We start from the raw sequence: 10,112 nt of genomic DNA on the forward strand, positions 1-10,112 counted from the left end.
CAAAAAGCTTTCTTGAGAGAAGCAAAGTAAAGCAATCCCATTAAAGCCATTTCTTAACTTTTCCCAGAATGAAGGTTTTTAATCTCAACTCAATAGTCACAAAGGAGTTAGGGGTGAGGAAGGAGTGCTAGTGGGAATTCTGGCTAAAGGGGAGCCTCATTCCATGTTTCCCAGTTCACACTTACCTCCCAGAAAGAGGTAGCTACGACGCCTGGCATAGACTGCACTCAGGGTAAAGCAGGTGAAGATCATTGCTGTGCCCATGAAAGCGGTGGGAAGGATGCTGTTAGAGGAAAAAGACCATTAGATTAATGGTATACAGATATATGGGCTATCTGTAGACAGGTATACAGTCTACATTTAGAAGGTATATTCATAAAGATAAAAGCACATAAAACACTACCAAAAGAGTTACCTGGGGTTGATGGCAATGCAAAACTCCAGGGCAGGGCCCAGGCCAACTCCTAGAAAACAAAAAACCCAGAACACAGTATTACCATCAATTCTTGAATAGGATCCTCATCCAAAAGCTGATCCCAAAGTATAGGCATACTCATGCTCTTAACAAACGTGGACTAAAGAATTAAATCTCTCTCCCCTCTGCCGTTAATTGTTTTCAATAAAATGTATGTTTGACTGCATTATTTTTTTTTAGATGTAGCTGCAAAACTGTCCTCTTAGCTGAAAATCATGGATGACCCCAGGGAGGGAACAGAAATTAGAAGAAAATACAGGCATGTCAAACATTTCAGAGCTAGAGTGATGTGAGATGGTGATATAGGCCAGATCAGGAATGAACAGAAAAAAAGGATAAAGAGCAAAACACTGCCTCGTGGCCAGCAACCCTGTAGTCATGCAGGACTGACTCCCCTTTGTAGCAAAGAAAAGCCAGACTGGTTCTGCAGGTGGATACCCGCCAATGGGAGGGCAACGAACGTGTTCCAGCTCCAACATTTCTTTCATTCTAGTTACTTTCCTCTTTCCTTCTGATAATTCCAGCCCTTAATGCCTTCAAAAACTAGCTTGCCCTGACCCAAAAACCTTAATCCCTAAATCTCTTCCTTTCTAAAATTTCTCCAACACTGTATAGATTAGATTGTCACTCAGGACAAGCTGTTCTAATTCAAATGTTGTTTTGCAAATATTTTTATTATATAGCTTGAGTCTTGTTTCCTTTATGACAATTCTAGAAGAGATGTGCTTTTAATTCCTTTCTTGAAAATCAGCAAAGTGTCCACAATGGATCTCAATGTATAGCTCTAATGCACTGTCTGTTAAGACTCAGAACAGAACCTCCTATGATAGTTGTCACTGTGGGTCCAACTAAGTCAGATTTTCAGGTCTAATTTATTAATAGTTCATGCCTACTATTAACAAGTTATGTTACCTAAGTTCTTAAACCTCATCTGTTCAAGTACACAATGCCTACTTTTTTTGGACACAAAAATACAGTCACAATGGCTACTCAGAAAGAGTTTTCCCTGTGGATGGGGAAACAAGATTAACCTATATGAAATTAGAAAGCAGGCCAGGAGGCCAGGCACGGTGGCTTACACCTGTAATCCCAGCATTTTGGGAGGCTGAGGTGAGTGGATCAGGAGGTCAAGAGCTAGAGACCATCCTGGCAAACATGGTGAAACCCCGTCTCTACTAAAAATACACAACTTAGCCGGGCATGGTGCTGCATGCCTGTAATCCCAGCTACTCGGAAGGCTGAGGCAGGATAATCGCTTGAACCTGGGAGGCGGAGGTTGCAATAAGCCGAGATCATGCCACTGCACTCTCTAGCATGGGTGACAGAGCGAGACTCTGTCTCGAAAATAAGAAGGAAAAAAAAAAAGGACTAACTAAGAGATACTGAAAATATAGTTCACCCCTCAAAATTAGACAAATCCCTTAATGTACCTGTAAGGAAAGCAAATCCAGCAAGAAGTCCCAGTCTTTTCTGCTCAGTTTCATGGCTATGAGGTGTTGCCATCAGCCAAATCATCAATATCAGGGAGCCCAAAGCAGACAGCAGGCCAGCCTGTCAGTCATAATCAGTCAATAATTAAACATTTGAAAGTTTCAAATTTATTTTGCAAATGACCTTGATTGGGTTCAAATACTCATCTGAACTTCCTAACATTTGCTTCTAACCTGGAGGCAGGGGAAAAAGTAGTGTTTTCTCAGGGGTGGGGCTGAGGAGAGAACCTAGAAGCCCTGAAGCATAGTCAGGATCATGGTGGATGCTGGAGGCTCTTCTGTCTTGGGTAGTTCTTCAACTACAGAACAACTACCCAAGTCAAACTGTTAGTGAGTCTTGCCAACAAAAACAGAAAAGATGAAATCAACGTGACAAGTGTGTGAAGCACATTCCATCTGTAGAACAAATAGAAATGATCCCTTTTTGATCACTTAAAACAAACAAACAAAAAACCCAAAAACCCCAAATACCAAGACACATACATATAAAGAAGACTGTAAAGTAGCCAAAGTTTTAAGTAGTTATTTCTGGAAGTTGAGATTATGGAATTTTTTTTTTTTTTAATTTTAAATAGAGATGGGGTTTCACCATGTTGGCCAGACTGGTCTCGAACTTCTGACCTCAGGTGATCTGCCCACCTCAGCCTCCCAAAGTGCTGGGATTACAGGTGTGAGCCACCACGCCCAGCCGAGATTATGGAATTTTAAAAAATACTTCCTTCTCATTGCTAGTCTGTTTTCTGAATTTTCTAAAATGAACAAATATTAGCTTTGCAGTAAGAAAAAGTTTTTTTTTGTTTTGTTTTGTTTTTTTTTTAAATGCAAGTGGGAAAAGCTACAGGCATTAGTAAAGAGAGAAATCATTAAGGATGGATGTAGACACCAGAGTTCCTTCCTCCCTTTAAAGGAAGAAGTTGATTCTCATTTACAGTGTTTATGTTATAAAGTCACAGTGGACAATGAATTAGTAAGCCCCCTTGTTCCTGGGGGAAATACAAGGTAGGTAGGTTCCTACCAGCCTATGGTCACAATATTTGCATCAAATGATCAATACATATTTTGTTTCATGTGTGTTTCCATTTAAGGACACCTCATTTGACATTATTTTTAATTCATTAACATTGAGCTTGCAGTCACAACAGCAGTATAACTCATGCTGGAATGAAGCTTATCTAATATTTTCTTCATAAGGCACATTACGGTCTTTCTGCACTTAGGAATACTAGACAGCACTTCAGCACTATGCTGTTATGCTAAAATAGCAAAGTTAAACCAAGCATGGTGGCATGCACTTGTAATTCCAGCTACTTGGGAGGCTGAGGTGGGAGGATCACTTGAGCCCAGGAGTTTGAGAGCAGCCAGGACAACACAGCAAGATCCGCACTCAAAGAAACCAGCAAAATCACCAATAAAAATCACAAAAATGCAAAGAAAGTGGCACTAAATGACCATGAAAAGAACATTTATTTACAATATGAGAATTGAAACAAGAAGGCAGGGCACTGTTGTGTTTGACTTCAGCTCACAACATTGCACAGCAGGGTGACTCAACTTTTTCACCACTCTGTGCATGCCTGCAAAAAAGTGCCAGAGTATTTATTTTGGGGTTACAAATTTTAATGAGTAGGTGAATTCGCAAATATGTTATCTGTGAATAACAAGGATTGATTTGTATTTTACTGTGTTACTTAAGGGCTAACCTTGCCTAAAACTCAAGTGATCAAAGCCCGATCCTTTGAGTGTCTAGATAATTTTTCACACAATCCCTGCTGGGAGATGCCTGAACATAAGGATAGTTCTCAGCAGTGGCAAATGCCAACAGAGGCCCACCTCTACATACATGCTAAAAGGGATACTCCACAAAGGGACAAGACTATGTTAGTGAGTCTTCACACTTTCTGGTTATTCCTCAAACTGTACCTTCTACTGACCAAACCCAAATTCTCCCTCAACATAGGAAAAACATGTTGTTGAAGGTTTTTACCCAACAATGCGGACAACAGTTATCAGAAAATAAAATGGGTCAATTTCTTAAAGGTCTCAATCCTGCCTCTCCTGATAATTAATCATACAATCAGTGTTTTGTACGGAAGAATGGAGGAAAAGATAAAAAGCCTTCTGTACAGAAGAATCCCAGCATGCACAGCATGTGTCTACTCAGTGGGTGGGGGTCCTGTACGTCAGAAGCATACCATTCAGAGCCAAAGTTAAGATATTCTGTTTTTAGTATCTAGAGGGGGCATAGGTGCCAGAAAATTAAAATGGCTTTACATGTGCTGATTTAATGGCTGAGTTTAAATCCTTAACTACTGATAAAGATTAAAGAAAGGAACAGGGTCCTTGGACCACCTCGCTGAGCTGGTTTTTTCCTAACACAATTTGTACCACAGCAACCAGGAGAGAAAACTATTCTTACCTGAATGAAATGAGTGATCACATGGACGTAGGCCCCCGCAGCCGCCACAAACATACAAAGAGCAAAACTTGCATAGACCTTCTTCAGGTGCTGCTGCGTTGAGGGGGTTCTAAGAAAAGAATGTGAGTAAGAGCAATCACTCCCACACCAATCTCATCTTTAAGCTAAGAAGAATCATTTCTCTCTTTCCCTTCCTGGGAATATGTAAAAGTTCTGTTACAAATAGTTTAAAATACTTTCAGGAAAGCATATAATAATAAAAAAAATTATTATTATTATTTTTTGAGACAGAGTCTTGCTCTGTCACCAGGCGCCAGGCTGGAGTGCAGTGGTGCAATCTCAGCTCACTGCAACCTCCGCCTCCCAGGTTCAAGCAATTCTCCTGCCTCAGCCTCCCAGGTAGCTGGGGCTACAGGTGCACGCCCAGCTAATTTTTTTTTGTATTTTTAGTAGAGACAGGGTTTCACCATGTTGGCCAGGATGGTCTTGATCTCTTGACCTCATGATCCGCCCGCCTCGGCCTCCCAAAGTGCTGGGATTACAGGCTTGAGCCACTGCGCCCGGCCAGAAAAGAGTATTTTTAAAATAAGTTAACAGAGCCAGGTGTGGTGGCTCACGTACTGTAATCCCAGCACTTTGGGAGGCTGAGGTGGGCGGATCACCTAAGGTCGGGAGTATGAGACTAGCTTGACCAACATGGAGAAACCCCCTTCTCTACTAAAAATACAAAATTAGGTGAGCATGGTGGTACGTGGCACATGCCTGTAATCCCAGCTACTCGGGAGGCTGAGTCAGGAAAATTGCTTGAACTCGGAAGGCGGAGGTTGCAGTGAGCCGAGATTACACTCCATACTGGGCAACAGGAGTAAAAATTCCATCTCAAAAAAAAAAAAAAAAAGAAGAAAAAAATAGGTTAACAGAATTTTAACTGTTGAGTAAGACCAAAAGCCTAACATTATAAATACTCAGTAGCCAAGCTAGAATAAATGCCTTTCCAGTAACCACACAGCAACCTTTAGAATCTGGACATTTTCATCAGGTTCTCTGGATTCCGGCTCAGTTAATTTGTTAGCTTATATATACAAAAGTTATAAACAAGGAAAAGGGAAAAAGAGATATGAAAAGAAATGCAATACAAAACCAGTGAAGATCAAAACACTTACATATGAGAAAATTTTAAAAGCGCATCAAAGTTGATCTTTCGATCAAATATGTTCATGGTTCCAGAGTCTGGGCAACACAGCCTCCACTCTGTAGAATAAAGAAAGGTTAGAGTCACTAAGTCATACAATATCACACAAACAGCTTATTTTTTAAAAAAAAAAGCAACATATAAGTTCAGAAAAATAAAAACTAGCCTAAAGTTCCACAGCCCTAACACAAGCATTTTTATGTTTTCTTCTACAATATATTTGCAATCATAGTAAACCATTTTAAAGAGGACAAAAGGAATGAACCCATCCTCTTCTTCCCCAAACTATTTTGTTACTATCATTTGATTTCTATTCTTTCAGAAGGTAATTTGCCCTTTTAAAAGGCAGTTAGTTTGTAAGAGAAATCCTCAATTAACAATCTAGTTAAAGGGACCTAGACACTGGCACATAAAGCAATTTTATGTCATTGTTTCAAGATGCTGAAGAATCCCCTTGGCCAGGCATGGTGGCTCATGCCTGTAATCCCAGCACTCTGGGAGGCCGAGGCGGGCAGATCACCTGAGCTCAGGAGTTCAAGACCAGCCTGGCCAACATGGTGAAATCCTGTCTCTACTAAAAATACAAAAATTAGCCAGGCATGTTGGCGCGCTCCTATAATCCCAGCTACTTGGGAGGCTGAGACAGAAGAATTACTTGAACCTGGGATCTGGAGGTTGCAGTGTGCCGAGACTGTGCCACTGCACTCCAGCCTGGGAGACAGAATGACTCTGTCTCAGAAAAAAAAAGAATTCCCTCACTAGCGGTACCTTAGGACAAAAAATAAAACTTTGACTAGTCCTAACAAAACAAAATCTATAAAGCTGGGTCTGGCACTAAGAGTTGCATTTTAAATATATGCATATCAAAATTTCCCACCTAATACATTTTAGAACTGAACTGAAAAGAATTCACAATTTAAAAAAGAGAGGTTCCTACCTCCATAAAAAAGGAATTTATGCAGAAAGGAGGATTTTGGGGGGATATTTTTTAACAGTTTCAGAACCTTTCCTACAGAAAAGTTGGAACAGTACAAAGCATTCACCTAGATTTCCTAAATGCTAATATTTCACCACATTTGCTTCATCTTCTCTCTATATAGCAATATATAGAGACGTAAAAATATTTTTTCCCTAACCACACAGACATAGTGCTCCTAAATATTTCCGTGTGTATAACCTGAAAGCAATGATCAAAATCAGGATATTAATACTGATACCATACTGTTTCTAATCTACAGACTTTATTCAGATTTTTGCCAACTGTCCCAATGTCAAAAAGGGCATTTTTAAACTGAACTATATCCACGTTAGATCATATCAATACCATAAAATCAAGTTCTTAAGTTTTGCTCCCTCCCCGATTTCATATGCAATCCTAAATAAACATATTCAGCCTATAGTACTAAAGATTGAATCAGAACTTTCACCTTTTCTAAATATAAATCCTCCAAATTCTTATTAGGCCCACAATGCCCAACCATATTAAATCTACCAGAAAGAAGGGGCAGAGAGAAAGGGATTCAAACACAAAAGATAAGTTGTACGAAAGGCCACCTACTGAATGAAGCACTCTAATCAGCACCCAGCACAACACTAACAACTCATCTAAGTAATAAAAGTTACAGTCCCCAAACAAATTTCCTAAGGAATCCTGGGCCAGTGGAAAGATATAAGCATCATTTGCTTCCCGAGGCTCTCTCCCACAAATGAAACAATCATAATGGCTGGCTTGCCTTCTCTGATTTTTTCCTTTCCTTCTCTCATCAACATCCCTACTCACCTCAGAACTTCTGATAGTTCTGTTAAGGATGGATACAGTGAGAAGCTGCAAAACCTACTAAGGTTGCTGCTCTCTCCTCTGAGTCACACGGATCTGGGCCCTCCTGACCTAGATGGTGCAATTATTGCAGGTTGTTGCAAGGCCAACCACAGCCTTCCATAACCAAGATGAATATGAATACATCCTCTAGAGAGCACACTTACAGCATGGCAGAATCCAGCACCTGGAAAGTGTCTTTGTTTAAGCCTTCCATTAACACCCGTAATGACATCCCTAGACAGCACTTGCAACAATACTGAAGCAACCTTCAGAGCCACATTTCTCAGTATTCACAACAGCAACGCTAAAGAACCTCTTGCTTCCAATTACAAGAATTAAAGAAGGGTCGGAGTGGATCCTCAAACACCCAGGGGATTCTAAGAAAGGGGCAATGCTCATGTAACAAGACTCTGCTCAGTGTAATCAGTTCAAGGGGAGAATGGCAGATCCCCCTTTCTCAGTTACCTCCTTGACATATCCCAGGGGGTACTTACTGACTGCCTCTTTCTGGTTCTCTATTAACAACTATTGATGGAAAAACCAAAACCATCAAAGGCTATGTGGGTTGGGGGAGAGATGTCAAATAGCAATTTAACTTTATTAGAAGCTTATGGTTTGAAAGCATTAAAAAATAACTAAAACTTCTGTTTTTCAATATCGCTATTTCACAATTTAAGTGAAATATGTAACTACCAAATATTACAGATGCAAAAGTGCAATTTTAATAGCTTTATGGGGAAAAAAATAAACCTGGTAAAGTACAGATGGTCCCTGACTTACCAAGGTTGACCTATCAGTGGGAGCAATTGATACCCATTCAGCACACTCCTTGATTTGCAATGGGTTACATCTGGATATACCCATTGTAAATAGAAAATACCGTTAAGTCAAAAATGACTTACAGGTTGGACGCAGTGGCTTCTGTCTATAATCCCAGTACTCTGGGAGGCCAAGGCAGGTGGATCACCTGAGGTCAGATTGAGATCAGCCTGGCCAACGTGGCGAAACCCCATCTCTACTAAAAACACAAAAATTAGCTGGGTGTAGTGGCACGAGCCTGTAGTTGCAGCTACTTGGGAGGCTGAGGCAGGAGAATCACTTTAATCTGGAAGGTGGAGGTTGCAGTGAGCTGAGATCACGCCACTGTACACCAGCCTGGGCGACAGAGTGAGACTCCATTTCAAAAAACAAACAAAAATGACTTACAAAAAGAAAAGGACTTACATCTTTTGACTTACAATATTTCAACATTTTCAACTTAGGTTTTTTTTTTTCCAAATGCAGCCCGTCTTAAGTTGAAGAGCATCTGTATACATTTAATGTATATGACACAATGTACAAATGACAATTTATTTCAGAAATGTTAAAATGTGAGAGGGAATATGTAGGTCTTAGCATCAAGGAAGTATGATGGTTTGCCCTAGATCTGTTCCAAATAGACAAGAACTAATATACAGAGAAGTAATGAGATAAAACTATTCTGACAAATTTTGCCAGATAGGATAAACTTACCAAGTTTCAATCTTAGCTTCAACTAGTTAAGCTCAGAAAAGATACCTACATTTCAATGGCCAATAAGCAAACTCAGCCAAACAAGATTAAGCTGCACACATAACTCAAAAATAGCAGCTCTCATATCAAGTATTTTCCATCCTAGGAGCAGTCAGCTCTTAACAGAGCTTGAAGTATTACATTCAATACCATTAACCAGGTAACTCAGCTAACATTCCAGAGGAACCCACAATTAAATGAAAATCTTTGTTTTAAAAAAACACATTAAAATATGTTATTTTATTTTACCAAATAATTTTATTTTACCAAAATAAAGAAAAAAAGTACATTACGAGTTGCTAAAAAATTCAATACAGCAGTCCCATCACACCTCTAAGCCTCTTACAATTCAACTCTAAAACAGAGGAGGGGTTATTTAAATAGAATACAATGTGGATAGTGCCTCCAGGAGTTGTGCGAAACTGCGTATACAGCATTTGTAAATGAGAAGTAAACGCTCAGGTGTTAATCATAGCCAAATTCCTCTAATTTCATTCAGAGCCTTGTGTTAAGCCTTCATAAACTTTCATCCTGAGAGGAAAACCTGTCAGAAGGTGTCAACATGTCATGCAAATACCAGTAAAGTTTTGCATTCTGTGGTACCACTGACCAGCCTCCTCTGCCAGAGCCATGCAAAAACAAAAAGCTAAGAGCTTAATAAACAGCTTTCCCAAGAAAAAAATTCAAGTAAACAAATTGTTTTGAATTAGATATTCCTGCGGTCTGCTTTTGCTTGGGAAGGGAGAGACAGCAGGGGCTGGCAGAAGACAGATATTCTTAGTAGTAGACATCTAGGTCATGTTAAATCCCTTGTTATTTTGTTCCAGGTATCTCCCTTATCTTTCTCCTAAAATGAAAGACTATCATCAAGGGTCGAGCCTTAAATTAAAAAAATATATATCTTCAATACTATTCCCACACACCTAGGAACTACGGTAAATATGAAACATGCTGAAGTAGCCAAAAGCTATGCAAAACCAAACTATCATGGATGTGCAATGATGGAGCCAGGACAGACGTTACCTCAGTGCGTACATTAAAACAGCAAATCAGCCGGGCGCGGTGGCTCAAGCCTGTAATCCCAGCACTTTGGGAGGCCGAGGCGGGTGGATCACAAGGTCAAGAGATCGAGACCATCCTGGTCAACATGGTGAAACCCCGTCTCTACC

At 40.0% G+C, this 10,112-nt stretch overlaps 1 protein-coding gene across 1 annotated transcript in view; it reads right to left on the reverse strand.

Moving 5' to 3' along the window:
• Nucleotides 1-10,112, reverse strand: part of TMBIM6 (transmembrane BAX inhibitor motif containing 6) — a 20,835-nt gene that overhangs the window by 3,685 nt on the left and 7,038 nt on the right. Inside the window, exons 2-6 of the mRNA XM_037744657.1 lie at nucleotides 5,545-5,632; nucleotides 4,382-4,490; nucleotides 1,906-2,026; nucleotides 416-464; nucleotides 160-283 (exon numbers count right to left, since the gene is read on the reverse strand). Of these exons, the coding sequence (XP_037600585.1) occupies nucleotides 160-283; nucleotides 416-464; nucleotides 1,906-2,026; nucleotides 4,382-4,490; nucleotides 5,545-5,600 (459 nt within the window). The 5' untranslated portion in view covers nucleotides 5,601-5,632. The remainder of the gene's footprint in view (nucleotides 1-159; nucleotides 284-415; nucleotides 465-1,905; nucleotides 2,027-4,381; nucleotides 4,491-5,544; nucleotides 5,633-10,112) is intronic.

Source organism: Cebus imitator, unplaced genomic scaffold, assembly GCF_001604975.1.
Source record: "Cebus imitator isolate Cc_AM_T3 unplaced genomic scaffold, Cebus_imitator-1.0 Scaffold181, whole genome shotgun sequence".
NCBI lineage: Eukaryota > Metazoa > Chordata > Mammalia > Primates > Cebidae > Cebus > Cebus imitator.